Here is a 23199-nt window from a genome sequence, read left to right on the forward strand (position 1 = left end):
GAAGATTGTGGGGGTTTTGTCTTGTAGCTTCCTGCCAAAACCTGGCACAGCCATAAACACGAGTGCAGAACAATAATGTCTCCTGTCCCAGCAGCTGCTAAAGCTGTCACTTGGGAAGCTTCCTGCAATCAGCCAGTGGCAGGACAAAAAGAAGCTCCCACATGCTTTCCTGCAATTTGTCATATGTCTGATCTGTGTTCTGCTCAGTCCCTGTCATCCTCCCTTCCCCCAGAGCCATCTCATGCTCCAACAGGAGGATGTGATTATGAAGACCAACCTCTGGTGAGGAGCAGGCTCATTGTTCAGCCTCACTTCTCCAAGCAGCAAGGAGCGCTTCTCTTTATGACTTCTGAGTCACCCTATAGCCTCTCCACAGAAGGTATTTCCCTTGGGCTGGTTCTGCAGGCACTGGGTAGACTTCCCTGGTACCTCAGAGATCCACAGCCCTCTGCAGATCCTCTCTGCCTGCCACATGTTGATGCTCCAGGGCTTACGGTGACCAGAGTTGGCAGGACACTGCCACTGGCTTCTTTTTCAGACCACCGCACCTTTCCAAGGCGTTAATCTCTGGGTCTGAACAGTGCCATGCTGGATCTCTCCTCACGGGTAAGTATTTTTAGAAAGTTTGAGCTCAGAGTATGCAGTCACTTCTGAGCTATGCCAGGATGAAAAGAAAACAACCACTTCTGCCTGAACAATACCAGCACAGAACAAAAAGCCACTGTAAATGGGGTTTTTCGGCATCACTCAAAACTAGCCAAGCTTTGAAAGATGAAACTCGCAGTCAAAAAAAGAAGAAAGAAAAAGGTTCCTAGTGAACAAGTGAACAGAAAGGGCTTTGACAGTTTACTTAAAAAGCCAGATTAAAGCAAAACGATGTTATCCAAATACCAGCGGGCATGCTGGAGCTTGCACTGCTCCATCTCCATCCCAGCCGCTGTGACAGCCAGACCCAGGGCTGGGTTTGTTACCTGCTGCTGCCAGTGCCATGGCCCCGCGGGTAAAGCCACCTGCGAGGAAAGGAGCCGTGCAGTCCCTGTGCCCGCGGCTACGGGCCCTGCAGGAAGTGTTATTGCCTCATGATGGAGCAAGACAGCAACCCCGGGGGATGCATCTCCTCTCCTTCCTGAGGCCATGACGCTCTGTGTGCAGAGCCCGCCGGGACAAACACCCTCTCACTGACAGCTCTGTGGGACTGGCATGAGGAGCTGCAGCCACACGGGTGACCAGAGGTCACCATCTCTGGAAAACACCGAAATCTCTTGTGCATGTTGTACCCCCTGGATGACTTGAAGTCAGTATTTCTGAGGACTCTCACCGCAAAAATTTCCTGTTTTTCAGGAAATTGCTCAACCACTTGTCCAGTCACAAGAGAGATGGAACCAGGGTGCCTTTAGCAGCAGAGCGAAGAGAAGCATGTAGTAGCTGAGAAGTGTACAGGGAGCTCAGCCTTGCCTTGGGTGGGAGAGCCAGCAGGGTGGCCCCTATCCTTTTCTGCCAACAGCTACAGCTGCTGGGGACATCTGTGAGTCACAGAAACTCCTGGCACTCTTCACAACAGAGAACAAGAGTATGTGAGTAGATAAACACATATATTATATGTATACACCTACAGGGACCTTACCTCACAGAAGCATGCAGGCCATGGAGAAAACCCATCCGTTTCAGTGCATTTTTATTGTGACTATTTGGATCACGAGGGCCTAGAAGTCAATGAAAGGTGGGAAGTTGGGTGCTGCCCTGTTGCCTGCAGCTCCCAGCTGTCCTTCGCCCTCAGGACACGAGCAGTTCCAACGTCCCCCTCTGGCCTCTCCCTGTAGGATGTTTCCCTGGCTCACTGCCCACCAGGGACCCCTTGCCACCAGGAAGGCAGTCAGGGTTTCTCCTCGCTCCATTCCCATTGGGATGTGGGCTGACACATTTTTAATCTCTCCCTGTAGCCCTCTTGTTTTCACCCATTTGGCTCCTCTGGTATAACAAATTCAGGGTTTCCCCTGCTGCTCCTGCCTCCATCCTTCCCTGGCTGGTAGAATGCACAGAGAGAAAAAGCAACCAGGTATGCCTCAGCACAGCAGCCCCCTCCAAACCGCACCCAGCCTGTGGCTACCACTCTCCTGAGAGCTGCAGTCTTTGGTTTTTGCCTGAAAAAGGTTTTAAGGGGAAAAGTGTTGCTGAAGATACACAGCTGCAGAGGCAGAGAAACCACAAAGCTCACAAGGGCACCCCACATCCTTGAAAAGAGCAGCAGAACACCACCCCTGTGTGGTGATGGACAGTATCCTGGTTTAGACTGGGACAGAGTTAATTTTCTTCCTAGTAGGCAGTGCAGTGCTGTGTGTTGGATTTAGTATGAGAATAATGCTGGTGACATACCAATGCTCTACTTTCTAAGCAGTGCTTACTTTAAATCAACGACTTTTCAGTTCCCTATGCTCTGCCAGTGAGGAGCTACACAAGAAGCTAGGAAGGAGCATGGCCAGTAGAGCTGATCCAAACTGGCCAAAGGGATATTCCATGTCATAGGACATCATGCCCATATTTATAACTGGTGAAGTTACCTGGAAGGAGCTAATCACTGCTCAGGGACAGGCTGGGCATCAATCAGCCAAGTGCTGAGCAATTATATTGTGCATCACTTGTTTCTCTTGTGTTTTCTCTCTCTTTTTGTAGTTTCCCTTTTCATTACGAGTATTATTATGTTATTCTTATATTTTGCTTTATTTAAATTATTAAACTCTTCCTAACTCAACCCATGGTTTTGCCATTTTTTTTCCCTGATTCTCCTCCCCATCCCACCAGGAGAGGTGTGAGTGAGCAGCTGCCTGGTACTTAGTTGTCGACTGGGGTTAAACCACAGCTTGAGCCAGGATGTGTTGCAGGGGCAGGTGAGGAGGCCAAGAGACTGTGTAACAGGGGATCTAGCCTGGTTTTGGTCTGGAAGTCAAGCCTCTGGTAGTTTTATCTAATCTTTTTATTTAGACTATTGCAGCTGCTGTTACTCTTTAACCTGCAGGAAACTCACAGCAAGCACTTGCCACCATTTAGCAGTAGTTTTGAACTACACTGAGCTTAACATTGCTGCTAACAGCCTTGCAGGGCTGGAGAATTTAATTGCTGATTCTGTCTGAATCCTGTAATTACTTGGATGAGAAAATGAGGTGTGTGAGGGGAAGCTCAAAGTGATTAACAAACTGTTTGGGCCAACAGCCTGGCTGGGCTGTTGAAAAGGCAGTGTCAGTGGGGGCCATTTCCCTGTTGACATGGAGCTGGTCTTTGTTTTGTTCTTTGCACAGGAGGAATCGTATTTGTTGATAAAGCAAAGGATTTACTGGCCAGGCTGCCAAGGTCAGACCTCACTGGAACCAAACTGGCCCAAACTATTCCCTTCAGAAGACCACATATACACAGCCCACTGTGTGCTGCAAGCCAAGCAACCTGAATTTTCCATCCTCTACCAGCCCTTGAAGCTGGTCCTGGCATAGCACCTTTAGTAGAGAAGACAGCAAACCTCTCCCTCCCTCCTTGCAGATATTTACTATGAGCCAGAGCAGCTGGAGATTAACTCAGGTTCAGCAGGCAGGCACAAACATCTTGGGGAAAGGAGCAGCTGTGTTAGGGCTTGATGCAAGTGTAAAGCCAACAGAAACGAATGGAAAACCTTTGCTTGCCTGGAATCAGGTGCCTTGGACAAGACTGTGAGGACAGAGGCACTGTGCCTGAGCCTTGGGGGAACCTTGGCGTTGGGTTCAAAACAGGCATGGGGAAGAAAAGCGGGCTTAGCTGAGCTTTGCTCCCCTTGGGAAGGCACTGACTGCCATGTCCTCTTAAAATAGAAACAAGGAACATTAAGAGCTTTTCCATAAGGAAAGCTACTGTCATATAGACAGGCTTGGGCAGGAGAGCAAGTGCTTGACAGATCAGAGGAGGATTCAATGTGCTTAACTCCAAAAGGGAAAACAAACTGCATCCTCGCTGGAAAGAGGAAACATTTTCCCAGCTGACATGGGAAAAACAGCTACTGCTGAGGAATTACCCATTCCTTCAGCTCCCTTCAATCAGGAAAGACCAACATCACATTCAGGTGGCATGAAAATTGCTGTGCAACCCCTCTTTAGCCACTACATAAATACACTGCTGGCACTGCTTCCTGCTTGCACCTCCTGTTACTAACACCGCTGTGGGAATCCCTGAAGCCTTCCCCAGCAGCTGGCAAACAGGGAACTGAATTAAAGACCTGGCACAGAAAATATCCTTTTGCTCTGAGTTCTGTCCTGTCCTTTGGTGAAAACCTCGCCAAGTGCTTGGGGAATCTCAAGATGTCCCCAAAGCCCTCCTCCTCCCATCCACCTGTTACACTGTTCTGAAGGATTCCCACAGGGCACTACCTACATGGGTCTTCAGCATTTATCTCAAAGAAAACAGTTGTGACTTTCACATAATGCACCCTAAAGTGTGCTGGCACTTTAACAGCTAAGTGACACTTTAGCTCTGCTTTTCCTTAGAAGGAAGCAATAAAATAACTATTTTATACTGCCTGTAATTACACAATGCAAAGGCCCCGTGTTTTTTCCTGTTCTGTAGGATGGTAAGGCAAGAAAGTTGACTATTGTCGGGTATGTGACGCTGTTCCCCTACTTTTCCTGCTCATGCAGGAAAATGGAGAGTCTTTACTAGAAGTGTTTACTGGGCAGGAACACTGAAACTGCAGGGGAAATTGCCCAGCCTGAAACCCGAGGAGGTCAGAAGCAGCACAGCCTCTGTGGTCTCTGGAGTAAAATGAAATGCCAGTTTTTATCGATTGCAACCGACCAACAGCTCTCTACCAGATTACATCCAAGTGACATCACCTCTAGCAGCGTGCCAGCGGTGAGGTCAGCCCAGCCCGAATGGGAAGCACCCACCTCAGGGGACCAGTACCACCTTGTGCTGCGGCCCAGGCCCCAGGGTGACAGAAGCAGGTGGGAGCAGTGATGCCAGCAGCACTGCGGTTGCAGCAGGACTTGGATCACCACCCCCTGGCTCCTTCAAAGGTCATAAATTGTTACTGCAGAGGTGCAGAAAAAAAATTACCTCGCTGCTCACATGCCAGGGAGGTGAAATGGAGCAAAGCCAAAGCAGATTTAAGAGTGACTGAAGTAAAATGAAGCTGTGGTGAAAAAAAAAAGCAGCTTGTACATAGTTATTAAGCACTTACAATGTTCTCATGCAGCTTAGATAAGCAAGCTGGAATTAAACAGTACAGTAGTCATCAGTGCTGGTGCTGTACTCTGCCTGCAAGCACAAGAGGAGGCTGGCAGCACTCAGAAGCCAGGTTGACAGGAAACAGGTGTATGTGAGGAGGAGGAGGAGGAAGAGGTTGGAAGGGCTGAAAGCTGCTCGGATAGAAGCACACAGCTGGCACCCTTAGTCCAAAGGTCAGAGCAATTGAAGTCAAAAGGCTGCCTTCTGGCAGGGCTCACCTGTGTGAGCACATTTAATTATTGACAACAGGGACAGGGAGGCTCTCAGGCTCCACACGCTTGGAAGGGGCAAGAAAAGCACAGGGGGAGCGAGCACAGCTCAGGTTCCTCATGTGCAAGGAGCAGCTGTTCCCCTGTGCATGAGAGGCGAGTCCTCCCTCTGGCCCCCTGGATCCAGCAGCACACAAAGGGGGTCCTACAGGCAGCACTGAAAGCCCCATGGAAGCAATCCCCTACTTTGTTTTTCAGCACATTAACTTTTAGTAGGGATCAAGTCATAACCTGCACTTTCCCAACCCATCATTAGAAACTGTGCCGCTGATACTCCCAACTCACCTCTCTGGACAGACAGATTTCTGAGAATCAAGTTTTATTCTCCCAGCTAGACAGCAGTGACTGGTAGAAGTTCTCTACTGCAGACATACAAAAGGAGATCCATAAAATACTTCTCCCTATTTTCTCTTATAAAATTATGATGGGATCTCATGGATTTGTGGAGGAGATGTACCTGTCCCAGCAACACAAGGACAGAGGACAAAAGAGACAGGTTTCACAGACAAGGCAGAGGCATTCTCAGCTTTAAACAAACCCACCCAGGACAGGTATGTACCATCATCTTGCAGGGAGCAGCTGCCCTCTGCTCTGGGCTATCAGATGGGAGGCAAAGAGAAAAACATTCCTCCTCTTAACTCAGCAGCAGCAGCAGCTCTGCACGTCAGCTCTTGGCTGATAAACACAGGCTCCTAATTCCAGCCACATTCCCCGTTTTGAGAATAAGCAGCCCTGCTCCTCAGCGCCCTTTACAACTACTGCTGCTTATGAGAAGGGGGAGAAGGAGGGAAGGGTTACAACATTTTCCATCTCCTAAAAACACCAAAAGAGAAGAAACCTCCGGGTTGTAAGGGCAGGCAATTGACCTGCCCTCAGCTCTCCCAGGCAAGGAATGCACAACATGGACGTGTCCAGAGGCAGAGGCACAGCCACCCTTTTACTTCAGGCTCCAATGAGTTTCTTGAGGAATGCCTCCAGCTGATCCTCATCCTTTATGCCGACAAATTTATCCACAACGTCTCCGTTCTTCATAGCCAGCACAGTTGGCACTGCTGACACCTAGGGCAAGAGAAACAGGGAGACAGGTGAGCAAAGCCTGCAGGAAGCCAGCTGCACCCAGTCCCCCAATGGAAGTCTAAGGAAGTGGGTACAAGGGAGCTGAGCACGCACTGCTCTAGGGTAAGATGTCCACTTGCAAAACAGGCCAGCTGAGCTCCACGTTCCTCCTCTCCCTGTGGCCTCATCTCTGCACTGACTTACACCACACTGCTCAAGTCAAGGCTGAGCTGTGTTTTGAATTTAAGTAAGACCCAAATTTTTAAAGACAATACCAAAGCTAATACAAAAACAAGGCAAGGCTGTTTCCTCCTCTCCAGTACAAATGCTTCTTCTCCTTCCCTTTTGTCCTATCATAAGCGAACACATCTAGGACACCTCTCAGACATGATGACCTTTGGACATTTTACGGCCATGGCAGCAACAGACTGGACCCGTGTTCTTCTCCAGACAGGACTGGAGCTCTAATCCTAAACCACCCCACCATTGCACAGGCAGATTTCCTGCTCCATCATATTATGGCAATGACAATCCCCTCCAACCCTTCTTCCTTTTCCACTTCTGTTTTCAGTGGTTTATCTGGTCACACACCACTGGCCATTCACTGCAGATCCCTGGTGATTAGGTAAGAAGTGAGAAAGTCCCTCTGACCAGAGCTAGCAGGCAGCTGTGCTGCTCTGGGCGCTGCTTTATTAGCCCAGAACAAAGTTCTCTGGGAATTATCTAAGAGAACAGTGTTGGAAATGACAACACTCCCCAGGGACTTGCTGGTTGACTGGTGACACCAGAGACCTCAGGGACATCACTGAAAGAAGGAACAACCAGAGCTTGGAGAGCTGCAGCAATGGGAGATCTGATCACATTTCTGACCCCACAGCTTCGATGCCCTTATCTCTGCAGTCTTGCCTCCAAAACACATCCTGTCCTTATCTTGCCCGCTGACTCTCCAGCCTGTGGGGCCTTCCCATGTGCACTGCCAGCCCTGCTGCCAACAAAGATCTGCAAATCCCTCTCAAAACCCATCAGAGGGCTGGCTTTTCTCCCACTGGGAGCCTGAGATGAAAGGGCCATTCTGTCTTCCCTTCCCACCCAGCAGTCCAGTGTGGCTCCCCGCAGTGTCCTTCAGGGCTTGTGCAGTCTCATCTGAAGGGACGGGAGTGTCGGGGCTGCTCAGCGCACGATCTTCAGCTCCTCCTAGTGACTGCAGGGAGCAGATCCAGAGGGCTTGGGCCCCAGCACTGGCGATGGTGCCAACACATTCCCTTGCGATTTTAGGAGAGAGAAAGGATGCACTGCACTCAACTGCTCCCTCCCTGAGAAGGGGAAACCTCCATCGAGCACAGTTGCTCTGGTTCCATCCAAGAAAACCAAGAGCCGGCCCTTATTAGGGTCTGGGTGAGAACAGGCAACTCTTGGAAGCTCTACAGAGAAGCAGCCAACACCACGTTGCCAGGCCCTGCAGGCTGACCAGTGCACCCATGAACTTCACACGGCCTCGATCCCTCTGTCTCTTTCCCTCTTCGTGCTGGTGAGCAAATCCCAAGAAAGAGTGGAAGGTCTGGGGCTGGTGCTGCAGAGCCAGACAAGAACGAGAGTCACAGAGCAACTTTCCTCTGCTCAGAAAACACGATGATTTTGTCAGCTTCCTTCCTGCCAGCTGCAGCAAGGGCAGCCTGTTAATGGAGCATGTACTTTGTTTTGCTGGTTGAGAAACAAATGTCATGGGAATTTCTAGAATGCAAAGTTGAGGGCATTTTTTCTTTTTTTTTTCCCCCATGTCTTTTTTTGGGTCCCATCTGCACTGAACCTAAACAAACTTTCCTCCTCCCTCAAGAGCATTTCTACAGAAAAAAATCAGTCTGCTTTTGATTAGTGTTGACCACACAGATAAATAAACAAACATGGCCATCCAGGTTATTCCTGGCAACACCCATACCAAGGGAATTCTCTCCCATCTGAAACTTTTATACAAGCTCGGATGCCACACATCAGAGCAGGGAGAAGGATTTCACCCAGGCCTCTGAGTGAGGCGGTAACAGGATGGAGCTTCATTCATGAATGACCATCTCTGTACCCAGCAGCTCTCCTGAGCTGCCCACCCACAGTGGCCAGAGAAGGGGCTGCCCTTTCCCAGTCACCACCACAGAGGCAACTGGCCAAGGCAAGAGATGAATCTAAAGAATTTTAAGAGACTGCAGATAAACAGAAGTATTTCTTCTCCCTTTCTGCTCTTGAGGTGAGAGGTCAGGAGCTGACTGGAGCAGTGGAGAACGCCCCCAACTAGAGATGGAAGGTGTTAGATAAAACGGGGAGTCCCCAGAGAAAGAACTTTTGTGCTGGGCATAACAGGACGGGGAGGGGCACTGGGGACATTGCTAGTTGCAGGAAATGCATCCGTGCTTTGTGCTAAGCCAGGATGGCTGAGAGCCAAGGGCTTGTGTAAAGGAATGCACCAGCATTCCTCTGCTCTTCTAGGGTGTCTCCCCCTCCTGCTGCCTCCCCCTGCACCAAGGAGGCTGCTGAAGAGGACATTGTGCAAGCAGGCAGCAAGCTGGGGGCTGTGTGTGTGCGTGGGCAGGGGAATAAACATGGATGGAGGGAGACTTCCTGGCAGCCAATGAAGGAGTTGTGGGGGTGGCATGGACACTGAAAAACCCCAAAACAAAGACTTCCTCAGCGTGCAGACATCTGATCCCCAATGGAATGGCTTTAAAACAAATGTTTTCTGATCCCTCCTAAATACCACCTTTGGTTTTCCTGATCTCTCACAAACACTCTATTTGGTCGCTCTTTGATCTCGACTCGGTGCCTTCCCATCAGCCCTTACACTTCTCCTTACACAGCAACTCCACAGAAGATGAAGCAAAACCAAGCACATGCTCAGCACACAAACCAAACTTCTGCCTCGGAAAGGATGTTTCAAACGATCTGAGCAAAGAATTCTCCTATCTCTGTTTGCAGCTATGGTACTTGCAGACACTGTCTAAGGATGGTGTTTCAGCCACGGGGATAACGGCCAAGACAAGGCACACACACATCACTCCAAAAGTGGAGGAGGCCTTCTTGCAAAACAAAAACTTCATCATGTTTGTGTATAAGGTTGCAGAATGAACTGCGAGAAGCTGACCCTTCCCTGCAGCCCCAGCCCTACCTGCACACAAACACACACAGCGGGGGAAGAGGACACGCAGTGCGTCATCAAACCTGCACAACTGGGGACTTCCAGCCTCTTTCCACCCACAGACCTTTCTCTGCGTGCACACACCCTGCTTGTCGTTTCCACTCATCTGAGATTATCCTCTTGTAATCCCAGCTAATTCTATCTACTGGAAAGCTTGGAACAATACATGAGTTGAGCTAATAATCTCTATTCTCCTTAGCGTGGTTGCTACCAGAGCCTTCCCTGCATCTATTAGGATTTACATGCTTTTAGATCATCACTAAAACCACCTCACCCTCTTCAACTTCCCACCAGCACCCCTTGAGCTATGCAGCTTTTGGGCTTGCAGCAGCTAGCCCTGCTCAGGAGCCAGCAGCCATCTTCCTTGGCCCAGGGTCTACATGCCAGCATGCCTCCACCCTGGAGAGCACCAGAAGCTCTCGTGCTCAGCTTGTGGGAGCTGCAAGTCATGACTGTGGCCACCAGCTGTGTGGACACGCCACCACAGCACAGGCAGAAAGGTCTCCCTGGGGAAAGAGTGGGAGGGAACAAGCTGTTTCCACTTCCGTCTCCTTCTGGTTCGGCAGGGTGTGGGAATGGCATACAGCGTCTTCTCCAGGCTCAAAAAAATGACAGCTTGCTCAGGAAGGAGATGGTTCACACTTTTCAGGGCAGCTCAACAAGCTTGCTGTGCTAGTTGTCACCTTGGGAGCAGGACTTCATCTGCAGAGGGGGAGCAGATCCATCTGTGTGATACCCAAGTGAAAATCAAGCACTTTTTTTCCCTGTAAAACATAACAGCAGGATGCCCCAACTCCATGGGCAGAGTGGTTGTTTACAAGGAGAGACAACGGAGGCAGGCACTGCCCTCAGAGGGGCTTTTGTGTTTCTTAAACTACCTAATCACTGACAGAGGGGACAAAGAAATGAATCATGCAAACTAAAGCCATGGCTTTCTCCAATCATTCTGCTCCTTCCTGGGAGAAAGGCAGCATAGGGAACACAACCAGCAGTAATGTCACACACTTACACCAAGCTCCTCTCCTTTCAAGAGCAGGATATGTGCTCCTGTTGTCTATGTGTTTTTTCTGACCTGGCTTCTACCTGTCCAAATAAAACTCACTGTGTCTCCTTGTGCTGCAACTTAAGGATGGGACATTATGACCCAGCTAGAGATCCTGAACAAGGAAGGGAAAGAGAGGACAGGCTGGTTGCACAAAGAACCATGTTCAACAGCAGTGCAGAATGGGGCTTGTTACTTCATGTTCTTGCCCTGCACCTGAGCAGCCCCGGCTCACAGCAAAACTCCATGTGTGCTCCAGGCCCCTCGAGGCCAGGGAAGTGTTTACACTGACAGATGCCTGCAAGGCCTAGAGGACACCTCCCTGCAGAATTAGAGGTGGGGATGCTGAGCACGACCAGCAGAACTGGAGCAGAGCTCAGCACCAAAATCCACCTACTAACAAGTGACCCAGTGGATCAGGAGCCCGTAGGCTCTGGGCTTCCCCTCCCCTCCAACACTGCTGCTGTGCAGGCACAGCCCTCCCCAGGGAGGCACCTTTGCACTGCCAGCCAAAGAACGTCTGTGCTCTTCCACCTCCTACCTCGTATTCAATAGCAAGGTCTGTGTGATCATCAATGTCCACCTTGGCCATCAGCACCTTCCCCTCCTGCTTGGCCACCAGCTTCTCTAACCTGGGGCCTAGGATCTTGCAGGGACCACACCACCTGATGGAGCAAGAAAAGAGAGGGGACATTAGGAGAGGCAGGTGCAGCAGCAGCCATGGAAGGCATGCTGGTACTCCAGTGTCTTTACCACCATTGCTGTTCCACTCAAGAGCCAGCCTGGAAATACAGTTCCTGAACAACAGCTTAGAAAAACACTTCTCTCACAACAAAGCTGTCAAAGGTGTTAAGGAAGCTCTGTATCACGTTTCAGGCTTCAATTAATTGTTCTCTCCTCCCTGGATGATCCCAACTAATGCTCACTTTGGTTTGTCAGTTTGGTTCATTTAGAGCAGAAGTTTTTTTGGCTGATTTGTGTTCTGTTTGCCCCAAATCAGCCGTAACAGGCTCACATGACAATACTGGAAAACTATGAAAATACATGAAAACCCCAAAGATAATCAGTATTGTTAATCCAGTGGATAACATCTGGGAATAGTTTTACTGGCAGGAGGATGACAGGATTTTCATTGAAGACAAATGCTGTCATTGGTGTCACATGGCTGTTATTAACACATAAAGGCATTTGCTATAAAAAGCCTCAAAACCACGCAGCTTTAAGAAACATGGAAAGACACAACATAACAACAGTGAGGCACTGCAGGTGCAGAGCTCTCCATGGCTGTTAACAAACTTTAATGTTTCTTAGAGGACATTTCATCCATGAAGCCAAACAGGGCAGGTATCAAGAGTTTTTTCCTGAAGCATCTTTTGTAGGATGATGCAACACTGGGGCTGGGATAACAAGTGAGCACCTGGAAGGTGCAGCTATGCCACCCTGAGGAATGCCTTCCTGGCACTCCTGTTTGACACGGCTGCAGGGTGTAGCTATGAGGGAAATCTTCACGGATGGAGCCTGACGGGCAGAAGCATTTTTCAACACCAGACTCCACAGCTTGGGAAGTCCTCAGGCATGCTCCTCCATGGTGTTCCCAGAGTGCCACCACATCAAGAATGTCACACAGGGACACACCGGCATGGGAGATGGTGGAGAGGGGTGCAAGAGCCACGGGTGGAACTTACTGCGCGTGGAAGTCCACCACAACGGGCTTGGGGCTGTTCACCACCCGGTCCTGGAAGTCGCTGCCATCCTGCACATTGAAAGTGCTCCTGCGGCCAGCTGAGGTGCCAAAGGCCCTGCCGTGGGATGCCAGGGGGCTCCGCGCGGGGAGGGACAGCAGCCGCTGGAGCGCCAGCCTCTGGGCCATCTGTGGGGAGAGGTGGCTGGTGGGGTGGGTGCACCCCATGGCTGGTCCCACTGCAGCAGCGCCCTGCTCCGAGCCCCCTCGGCAGGACTGTCCCCGGGCCAGGAGGTGTCCAGGACAGACGTTTATGGGATATGACATGGGAGTGCTTCCTGCCCCTGTAGCTCCAGCCCCACAGCCACGGGGCCCCCAGCTAGACCCCGCCTCCTCCCCGCTTACAGGAGACAGCCCCAGACACAGGGTCCCCGTTTCCCTCAGCCCTGCAGAGCAGAGCTGCCCCCACCGCCCGTTCCTTCCTGCCCACAGGGCGGACCCAGGCCGCGGGATTCCCACTGCCCCGACAGCGCGGGTCTCCTTCAGCAGATGTCCCAGCAGCTCCCGCAGTGGCACAGTGCCCCGTCCCCCAACCCGATGGGCGAGAACAGCCCCAGACACAGGCGCCCCGCTGCTCCCCCCGCCCGAGGGCAGGCGTACGCAGCCAGGAGAGCCCCGCTCCCCTCACCGGGCCCGCGCCCCGCCCGCACCTTCCCGGCCGCGGAGGTGACCGCACACACCGAGCTTCCGCCCGGCGCCCCGCCCACCTGCGCGCCGATTGGTCGCCGACGCCGGAAGACTGAGACAAGCAGGCCGGTCGCCTTCCCAGCCGATTGGCAGCCGCCTCAAGAGCCGGCCACCTCTGATTGGCTGTCGTGCCTGTCCATTAGGGCATTTCGCCCCGCCCCTGGAGGGGACGGCGGGATGTGCCACGTGGGGCAAACCCTGGCTGCTGATTGGCTGCTGATTGGCGGCGGAGCCCTCCAATGAGCGCGGCGGGCGCACCACGGGGCGCGTGGCGCCTTCCGCACGTGGCCCGGCGGCCCCGATCTCTTCCTCGTCGGCTGGCGGCTCTCTCCAGATTGCTCAGATTGTGGCTAGGCAAAGGGCCACCTGCTTCTTTAAGCTTTGCTGGAAGCGCACAGCTCTACAATCCCCCAGACAGCAATTAACTCCCTTCCACAACGCACCCTCTGGGGCAGGGCACCGGGACCAACCTGCAGCCCTGCACTCAGGGGTGACCGCAAACCAGCATGGCCCATGCCACCCCCCGGCCTCTGTAACCTGATGGAAAATCGTTTGGAGCCAGCACTCCCTCTCCCTTGCCAGCTCCAGCATCAGAGGAGCTCAACAGGAGCGAGGCTGAGAGCAGTGCTCACCCTGCAGCACCCAAAGCAGGGGGACTTGGATCCTTACTCTCCCTGTCCTGCTGGAAGCGAGTGGCAGGAGAACAGCTGGAGTTTCAACTCACAAGACGCTGGGAGACATGCACAGTGCATGCTGGAACTGTCGGTGGGTGCCAGTTTTTTCAACCATTGCTTTTCTAAGGGGAATCACAATTTAAGGCAATACATACAGATCTACAATCTCTTGGGGGAATTTGAGGATGGAAGAGGAAACATCTGGAGAATGTACACATCTGTAGGTACAATGGGGATGCACTCTGTGTCAGTGCATAGAGGGAACAAATGAAACAGGCTCTTGGTGACAGCTGGTCAATCCAGTTCAGCCACAGGCCCTTTTCTTCCCCTGCACAATCCCAAAATAAAAAGCCCATGGTGCCGAGGATGTAGCAAATACTAGCACCACCCAACTACAGGCCACGAGAGCCATTCCTGGACTGGCCTTAGAGCTGGGGCAATGGGATGTAAAGGCCACAGAAAGATGCTGATTGATGCCAGCTGAGAGGATTGTTTCCCTCTCCCAGCTGCATGTGAACAGGCACTATCTTCCAGCAGCAGCACTGCTTGCATAGCCCAGTGTTCTCAAAGAAAGCAAGAACTCCTCTGTCACTTCCTTCACCTCTTCTGCTCCCCAGCCTCTCCAAGGAACTGGCGTTTTACTGAAACAGCAGCTGAATTCAAAAGTTTGGGAGAGCTTTAGGTACATGTAAGGTACAGCCCCCTCAGTGTGGAAGAAAAAGTGAGTATTTTTCAAGAACCTAAAGGGTTGGAAAAACGTGTGTAAATATAAGCCTGTTCCCTGTCACCCCTCCTCTATTTCCTGGAAATCATAGGGACATTATGAGGTCAAGCTCGAAACTGCTCTTGCTTTGCAACTCCAGGGCCATGGAAGGAGTCCAGAGGGAGGTGACAGGCAAGTGTACATGGCTGACAAGGGCAGCAGTGAAGTGCAGCAGCCTCCCTGTCAGTCCCTCTAAGATCTCAAGGTGACTGGAGTGGAATAAAACAGAGAAGGAGCATTTTAACAACATCAAACTTTGTTGATGGGACATAGTGCAAATAGGAGAAATATTGGTCATGCTTTATAAAAGATGGGCTAACCTTCCAGGCTGCTTGGTGTGGGAGAAGAAAAACATGAGGACAGCAGAGCCAAACTCTGTAAGTCTGTGTCCCAGGGCATTCCAGGCAAGCTACTCATCTGTCGTGGAGGAAAGAGTCCCTTGTAGTGTTCTCTGGAAAATTCTCCTTCCCCACTCAAGCAACACAATTGCCCTAACTCAAATGCAGGAAAAATACCAGGAAGTTTGCCTGGAGTACCACTTCAGGATTCAATGCAGAAACAAATCTTCAAGTATACACAGCGTACAGCATCCAGGGTCCAGAGAACAGCCACAGGGCTGCCACAGGGTGTGAGCAGGTCACCTCTGAAGGGAACGTGACATCTGAAGTTTCCCAGGCATTCCTGCACTCACTTCTGTGACCTCTGTATGTCGCTGCAGATATTGGTCAGTGAGATAAACACAAACACCATCTTCAGGCAACTCTGAACTCTGCAAGGACAATGTGGGAACCGGAGCATCACTGGATTTTGGTCCCTCACTCAATCCTTCAGAGCATGTTGGTCCTCTTTGTAACAGCAAGATCTTAGCAGGTCTTTGGCAACTCATGATCAGTAAAAGGCATGGGGATGGAAAAGGGACACTGGAAAGGGCAGAATCCTGCTGTGGATCTCTGTTACAGTACTGTCAGAAGAGCACCTATGGATTTCAGTGTGGAGCAAGAAAGGTTAAAGCTCATCCTTGGCATTAACAAGATGCTGCAGAGGACGAACTGGTATCGCATGATCTCTCATCAACTGTTCCTGTGACCCATCGTGGCTGTCAGGGGGTCTGTCACCCAAAAAGTCTGTGTGAGTGTAATCCTGGAGCAGCCCAGCCTGTACCGCGTGGTGCCGGAGCTCCTGGCTCCCCACCAGTCCCTGCATTCGCAAGTACCCCTGCTGGCAGAAGGGAGGCAGCTTCTGATGGGTGAAGGCAAACAGGAAACAGGACTCTGCAGGGGAAAGGATCAAAAATTAGAGTCAGCAGAGAGACCCTGTAGGGAAATAGTCCCATAAACTATCAGGAACTCGTTCAAAACAAAAGGCAGAGAGGATGAGGGAAGATGGCTGGAGTTTCCCACCCAGTACCCTGCCCCAGCACAGCAATTGACTTAATTCTGCAGTGCTCAGGAGATGCAGAGAGGGATTCCCAACCTGCACTTTGAGAGAAAAAGGAGCTGGATTTGAGTTTACATCCATCTGGCCTCTTCTTTGTGCCACAAGATGGCTTCCCTCTGTGTGCCACATGGGCTTCCTGCAGGTGGGTCACAGACCGGTCAGGGAGGCAGCAGAGGCTCTTCACCTCTCACATCACAGCACTCCCATTTCCCATGGGAAAGCAATCCAATCACCAGTACAAGAGATCTAGTACACAGTGGCACAAAGAAATGTTCAGATAATGACGAAGAAAAAAAAGCTGCAGCTAGAAAATAATTGAACCCAACCTTATATGGCTTTCCCTAAATCCTGGCATGCCTGGGCCAGTCTTTTTCTAATGGTGAACAAGAGCAAGGACTCTTTAGGAACACACACAGAGAACGGCACTTTGTACCATCTGGTGAGTGCCTTGAGGAGGTGTGACTGACAGTGAGACAAGCAGCTTACCACAGGGAGATCTCAGCTATTTGCAGAGGAGATCGCTCCTGTCACTTGTTCCTCACATTCCTCCTCCTCTTTCTGCCACCTCAACCCTGTGCTCAAATTACCTGCAAAGAAGTTGCGCAGGTCCGTGCTGAGGCAGTTCTCCAAAAACCGCCTCAGCGGCAGGATGTGAGCATTCGGGGCTGTCCAGTCTGTCAGGAAGTCCTCCACAATGTGATGGATGGCATCTGGCCAGGGCAGAGGCCAGTCTGGGGGACGGAGTTTCATACCACGCTCTGCCAAGAGAACATTAAGGGAGTCTCTTAGAAGCAAAATGGCATTAAAAAGAGCTTGGGGAGTGGAAAGCAGCTGTGACAGCTGTTTCCGCTTTTGTCCTGACCTTTTAATCCATTACTTTCATTTGCAATCCCCTCTGCCAGCTCTGTCCTCAACAGCCCTGCCACTGCACAGCTGCCCTCTGTCCCTGCCCGCAGCATTCCTGTCATTTCACTCCTGTTGCCCCTGGGCAGGGACTGCCAGATGGGCTAAGCTGCTTTAATGCTGCTACCCATCATGCTTATTTCTGTGCAAGGCAAGCTGGACCCTGACCCTAGGTTTCTGGAGATGAAGACTTCAACACACTCATTTCCTAAGGAAGTCTACTCCGAGCCTGTTTGCTGCTGGATAGAACACTCTTCTTCAAACCCTTGCCTTTGGCTGCCTTGATTGCTGTGTGACCTCTCAGACCTAGGCCTGCCACAGAGAGCAGCTTTCTCTTGGCAGCAAGATGGCCAAACAACAACAGCCCAGCCTCAACTCTCAGGCTCTGCAAAGTACACAGAGGGTGACAGCCAAAGGGAAGAACTGTTCCTCTTTTTGAGAATGGGGAAATTTCCAACACGCCTGTTTGTTCCTGTTCTCAAATGTGAGGTCTCAATTCCCCTCAAACGTGAGGTCTCAATTCCCCTCCTCCCCTCCCCATATCGTCTTACCAATGGAACTTTCTTGCCAACTCTCAGCACCCTTTTCAGCTCATACAGTGGTGGGGGGGTGTCTCACAGGATGGACATGAAGGAAGTGGAGAAAGGGGAATAGTGCTTTCAGGTACCACCTGCACTTTGGCTCTGATTCATCTTTATCCCTCTTTGTTTTGGTTGTGTCACATAATTAACAGGAAAGCTTACCTGTTGGGAGGTGTTTGTAATAGTAAATAACAGGGTGTAAAAAGTTGGACTGCCAGGCATGCTGCGCCTCTCCCACAGCACGGTTGTAGTAGAAGACATCCTTGTCAGCCCCAGAGAAATTCCTCCCATACTCCATGATGATGACGAAGAGCCCATTGCGAGCCTTTCTTCCCGTCTGCATTTCCAGCTCGGCCAGGACTCCAACAGGGTACTCTTCCAGGTATTCAAATGCTGTGGCATTCCTGTGAATTGCAAACACACCATCACAATTTTCCACCAGAGAAAGCCAGCTGGGATCCAACCCACTCTCAGGTGGTTGAGGCTAAAGCCAAAAGGTCATCAGATAGTAATTTTGTTTGGTCATTTCAGATCTGGGCTGGACTTGATGCAGAGCTTATGAACGCTGCAGATACGGTTACAAGACACCACTGTTTTCCTGGATTATGGGATTCTCTCTACAGTAGCACTGCTCAAGGAAAGTTTTTCCCCGGGGTCAGTAAAAGGATACTACACCTCTGAGCCTAGAGGGAAGGTCTAGAGCATTTCAGCCCTTTAAGAGGGAAAATAGTCTGTACAATTGGGCACCAGTTGCAGCAGTGGTACAGGTTTGGGGTGGCTGCCTACACGATGGTAACATCCTTAGGCAGCAACAGTGCAATTTGTGTGGTGGCACCACAGGAAGCAATGGTAAAGAAACAGAAATGAAATTATGGAGGTGCAGTGCTGGGAATAACTACTCACTCACTCACTCTCTCAGCAGTATGATGTCAGCCAGGACACTGAACATCTGGTATAGGCCTGAGGCCTCGTTCACCCTCTTGATGATGGAATTGGTCAGCTGTGTAATAGGGTAGACTGTGGATGGCCAGGGGACACCGTGGTGACGGTTTTCCAATAGGCGATGGACTGCCCGAGCTAAGACATGGCGAGAAACAAAGACAGCTTATTTAACAACCCAAGCTTATGCTTTAAGAAATCCAATCTCTGCACTGCAGCAGGACTCAATAAACAACCTTTACAGCTCCTCCGTGCTCAGGATCTCCCACCCCAGTTGCTGGTAACTGCAGTGGAGATGCCCTCGGAAAGCTGATGTGATGCTAAGTGGTGGGGGAGAGGGCGGGGGGTCCTTGGGGATATTTTATTACTTCTCAGCAGTCCTTTAATGACAAGGATGGGCACACACACATAAAGAAGGACGTTCTCTCCACTGCCCACAGCTGCTGGGTTTTAACTCCACAGCACAGACCTCTCACCCACAGCCTGTCACGAGGCAGAGCATCTGTTACATAAATAACAGACAGCAGGCAAGAGAGACACAAGACAAAACAAAGACAGACAACCAAAAACTTCAGATATGACCCCAAGTCACTTCTCCTCCACTTCAGATGATGCAGCTGCAGCTTGACTATGTTTTGTCCTTCTTATTGCCAGAACAACACTAAGGGCAATCTCTTTCCAGCAGTAAACTATGGATTGTTCCTTTGAAGGGAGGAACAATTTCCACCTCTGCCCTTTCTGTACACCCCAGTACTCACTTGTATACCGGAATCCATGGATGAAGCCCCCAGCAGATTTCCTGAAGTCAACTGAATGGCTAGCAGTGCCAAGAATAAAGAGCCCCTGAGTGCCTCTGGATTCATAGCTGGGTTTGATCTGAGGATACTTCTTAATATTCCCTTTTCCTGGCATCAGTCCCAGGGATCTGATGTGCAAAAGAGAAGAGCAGGCTATCAGGAAGGACAGGAGTAGAAAAATAAAAAGGGTTTCTGATATTCATTATATTGCAGCCACTGCAAGATTCTGTTTCATACCCCTGCTGCCTTCAGTGGCATTTACTACTAAAATGAGGATCTTTGGAAGATAAGGGTATTCATCCCAAGATAGCCCTGGACAAGATCTAATTGTCAGCTAAGCCACTGACAGTGAATTTTGGAAGACAGTGAAGTTAGCAGTATCGTTTTCAACTGCAGGATTTACCAAGGTGGAGTGAAGGTTGCATCCTCAGGGAATGTTTTTTCCCTGACAAAACCTTTTCGTAGTGATCTGCATCTTTATCATCCTCATTTCAAAAAAACCCCTCTGTCCATGTGATCTGGCAGGTCAGGATGTTAAGTTCTAAAGGTACAAGCTTTTCTGTGTCACTCAGGTCTCATTGCTGCCATCTGCACAGCCTCAGAGCCTGTTGGTCAGAGGGCAGTGACACACATTCCTACTGGGACACAGCCTTACCTGCACAATAAACAAAGGACTGTGCAGCACCAAGCAGCTCAGAGCACATGGAGGTCCAGACACTGCTGCCAGTAGAAAACTTGCTCTTCCCTTTCCTCCCTACTCAGGCCCTTCAGTCTAAATACCTTTTTTCATGGAGATCCTGGTTCTCCCTCACCTATTATAGATAGAGAAGTCAAACTTCCAGCCCAGGCAGCGGATGACACGGTCGTAAGGTGCGCGGGTGGCAAAATTGTCCAGCTCGTCCTGAGGGAGGGTGATGGAGTCGATGCCTGCGCTGATGTTCCCGTTCTCCAAGTAGAATCGCAGTGTGATGTGCAGCTTTCCCTTTTTGTCCTTAACGATAGCCAGATCTTCCAGGTCGCCCTCCAGAAGCCCATCCAGAGATTTCAGCTGGTAGGTGTCCAGCAGGCCGTTGTTAATTGCTCTACGGAAAATACAAGAATGTAAAGAAGGGAGGTACTGTCTTAGCTGCTGAAAATGGGATCATTTATCAGGCATACCAATTCCTCTTCAGTGTAAAGGTTATCCCCAGAGCCTCAGGGCTCCCAGGAACATCACAGGTAAGACAACCTTGCTGTCCTTGCAGGATGTAGCCACCCTCCTAGCTTTCCTCTATGACTGGAAACAAGGGAATAACTTGAGAGCCAGTACATTTTAAAGATTACAGCTTCCAAGTGGACATGCTGCTATTTCATACAGATCCTAAAAAGCTCTCATCAAGCCTCTGTGTTCAGTGACTGCAACCTGGATTGCGTTAAACCAAGGACCTATAGAAGGCCCCGTATTTCCCCTGTGACCCCCGTGACCACAGCACCACCACCTGCACCAGTCCAGCCTATGGCCCGGGAAAGAAATGATTCTCCTTGTTTGTATTCCAGCTGCATTAGAAAGGGGAATGGGAGTGGTTTCTTACCTCAGATCCCCGACGTAGTGGGTGGCCCACGAGAGGCGCACGCGGGACCGGCTCACCATGTGGATGAAATTCGTGACACCCAGGATGTTCTCCGCTGTCTCAAAGGCTGAGTTCCCTCGTCCCAAGATCAACACGGTTTGGCCAGCGAAGTCCTCTGGGTTGATGGACACAGTCTCGTAACCCTCAACATACTCTGAGCCAGGAAAGTTTACCACATTGGGAACCCACATCCCAGCAGCAACCAACAAAGAGCTGCAAAAACAGGGACAGCACTTAGAAATGCAGGAATTTCAGGAAGGGGGCTCCATCTCCTCATTCCTTCTTCCTCCCGCCATGGAAGGTGGCTGCAGTGCGACCCCCACAGTGACACTGGACCAGCTGCATAGGCCATGGTTTCAAAAGAAACCTCTACCTAGCTTCAGCTAATGACCTGCTCCTCTCTTCCCTGTCCTCAGGATAACTAGGAACACTGTTATATATAGCATTAGTCAGTGTGGGTGCTGTACGTATGCATCTCCCTCGCCTGTTCATGAATGCAACTTCTACTCATATGAACTCATTGACAATATATGTAATATAACTTCACAGGTTGATTATATGTTGCATAAAAATGACTTTGATTTAAAATTTGAGTTGCCATTTGGCAGAGCAGAAGTAATTTTAAAGACAAATAGGAAATAGTTTCGATATTTTGAAATGTAACTCCCAGTCATAAAAACACGTTAGCAACATCACTAATTGCTAACACCAAAAATAACTACACTGATCTTTTTATATCACTCCATAAGAGCTTCTACTTGATTCTTGAGGAAGTTTTTGTGACTTAGATGGAAACACCAGGCAGCTGAGGCAAGCAGCACTGCCTGCTGTCCCAGCCTTGCTTACACAGTGTCCCAAGAGCAACTCGCTCACGGTACGTGGGTGTCCGGGATTGCCTTCTGTCCCCTCGGAGCCTGCCAGCAGCACACCGGCAAGTGACAGCCAGCACGACCTGCTGTCATAGAGCTGAGGTTCTCAGGAGAGGTGAGAAACATACTCCATATGTTCACACGAGTAACTTCGAGGTTTTTAGGAATGTAGCTCAGTGGCAGTACGGGATACACACACGTAAATAGGATGAGTGGAAGGGAAATTCAGTGACCAACAGCCTTGAGGGTTATTTCTCACAGTCCTTGCCCCTGCCAAAAAAAGCCCCGCTTTCCTCTGCTTCCCCCCTGTGTTCCAGCTCTGTGCCAGCCAAGGACTTCGCTTGTCTGGGACACACCCCTGAGCACACGTGGGAAAACAGGAGTGAGATGTCACCACACTAACTCAGTCCAGTTTGTAATAAAGGCAGTGCTGGCTGTGGGTACAACTGAGTTACTTTCTTCACAGACAGCAATTATCTAGTGATAAAACAAAAGTGATTCCAAACATACCTATGAAGGACAGACCCTGCAGGGACGGCCATCACAGCCAATTTGTGTCTGCCCTGCCAACCTCCTCAGCTGCCCAAAGCAAAACACTGCTTGTGAAAGGCAATGCCTTCCCAGGAACAGTTATTCCACCCATGCACCTGCCAATCCCTAAAAAATGTTTTCCACCTCTGATGGTGCTTAAGGCTCTAAGAGGCTGTGAAATTTCCATCCTTGGAGATATTCATGCCTCAACAGGGCAAAGCTCTGAGCTGTGTGTCAAGCCCCAGGTTTGCCCATTACCTGCACTTGTAGTTCTTCCTGTCCTGGTCAGTCAGGAGGAAGTAATGACCGTTCCAGGCCTGCTCATTCTTCTCCAATGTCACGTGGATGATGGCCGTATTGTACTGAACCTGCAGCTTCAGCAGGGAAGCAAAGTCCTCCAGGTAATGCACCATGGTGTCAGCGCTGGGGAAGAAGTCGCGAGAGTAGTGTCGGAAAAGCAGCCGCCGGTCGTGGCTGAGGAGCGAATTCCAGTCATGGCGGAGGTTGAACTCGCTGTTGGACTTGCCTGTGTACTGCTTGTTGATGCTGATGAGTTTGCGGTGCCGAGGGTAGAGTGCAAAGAAGCTGCCGGGAGCGTGGCTCCGCTCGAAGACGATGTAGTCCCGGCCGGCTTGCTGGAGGAAGTAGGCCGCCTGCAAGCCTGCGGGGCCGGCCCCGATGATGCAGTAGTCGTGGTAGAGGAACGTGTTACCACTCACCGCAAAAAGGCTGCCCGTGTACATGGCCAGCCCCAGGAGCGTCCTGCAGACCGCTGGGGCCATGGCGGGGCGGGCACAGCTGGCCCTGTGGGCAAGAGGACCAGGAGGCGTCACCCCAGGGGCTGCAGCCGCTCCACAGGAGCCCCCCCGGCCGCACCA

General features: G+C 50.7%; 2 protein-coding genes across 4 annotated transcripts; both read right to left on the minus strand.

The window, feature by feature from the left end:
- Nucleotides 1-1660: 1660 nt before the first annotated feature.
- On the minus strand, nt 1661-13240 carry TXN2 (thioredoxin 2). Of its 3 annotated transcripts, none has more exons than XM_082280281.1 (4): nt 13181-13240; nt 12475-12659; nt 11331-11454; nt 1661-6569 (listed from the first exon to the last, which is right to left on the minus strand). In XM_082280281.1, exons 2-4 carry the CDS (start codon nt 12657-12659, stop codon nt 6453-6455), a joined length of 426 nt encoding a protein of 141 aa, XP_082136407.1. In that variant the 5' UTR covers nt 13181-13240; the 3' UTR covers nt 1661-6452. The 3 variants fall into 3 exon arrangements, with proteins under 3 accessions (XP_082136407.1, XP_082136408.1, XP_082136409.1); XM_082280282.1 differs by lacking the exon at nt 13181-13240 and adding an exon at nt 13159-13180; XM_082280283.1 differs by lacking the exon at nt 13181-13240 and adding an exon at nt 12970-12990.
- A 2262-nt stretch (nt 13241-15502) lies between these two features.
- Nucleotides 15503-23118, minus strand: FOXRED2 (FAD dependent oxidoreductase domain containing 2). Its single transcript, XM_082280439.1, has 8 exons — nt 22580-23118; nt 20883-21134; nt 20124-20393; nt 19273-19439; nt 18487-18652; nt 17738-17979; nt 16679-16849; nt 15503-15925 (listed from the first exon to the last, which is right to left on the minus strand). The coding sequence occupies exons 1-8, from the start codon at nt 23101-23103 to the stop codon at nt 15660-15662; spliced, it is 2058 nt and encodes a 685-aa protein (XP_082136565.1). The 5' UTR covers nt 23104-23118; the 3' UTR covers nt 15503-15659.
- Nucleotides 23119-23199: the final 81 nt, after the last annotated feature.

This window comes from Coloeus monedula, assembly GCF_965178545.1.
Source record: "Coloeus monedula genome assembly, chromosome: 4".
Taxonomy (NCBI): Eukaryota; Metazoa; Chordata; class Aves; order Passeriformes; family Corvidae; genus Coloeus; species Coloeus monedula.

Coding starts and splice junctions, on each gene's coding strand:
- TXN2 (XM_082280281.1), bottom strand. CDS start 12,659: ATGGCCCAGAGGCTGGCGCTCCAGCGGCTGCTGTCCCTCCCCGCGCGG. Junction 11,455..12,474: donor GTGGTGGACTTCCACGCGCA/GTAAGTTCCACC, acceptor TTGCTCCATCAG/GTGGTGTGGTCCCTGCAAGA. Junction 6,570..11,330: donor ACCTTGCTATTGAATACGAG/GTAGGAGGTGGA, acceptor CTCTTGCCCTAG/GTGTCAGCAGTGCCAACTGT.
- FOXRED2 (XM_082280439.1), bottom strand. CDS start 23,103: ATGGCCCCAGCGGTCTGCAGGACGCTCCTGGGGCTGGCCATGTACACG. Junction 18,653..19,272: donor CCATGGATTCCGGTATACAA/GTGAGTACTGGG, acceptor GCCATGTCTTAG/CTCGGGCAGTCCATCGCCTA. Junction 16,850..17,737: donor TTACAAACACCTCCCAACAG/GTAAGCTTTCCT, acceptor TTCTCTTGGCAG/AGCGTGGTATGAAACTCCGT.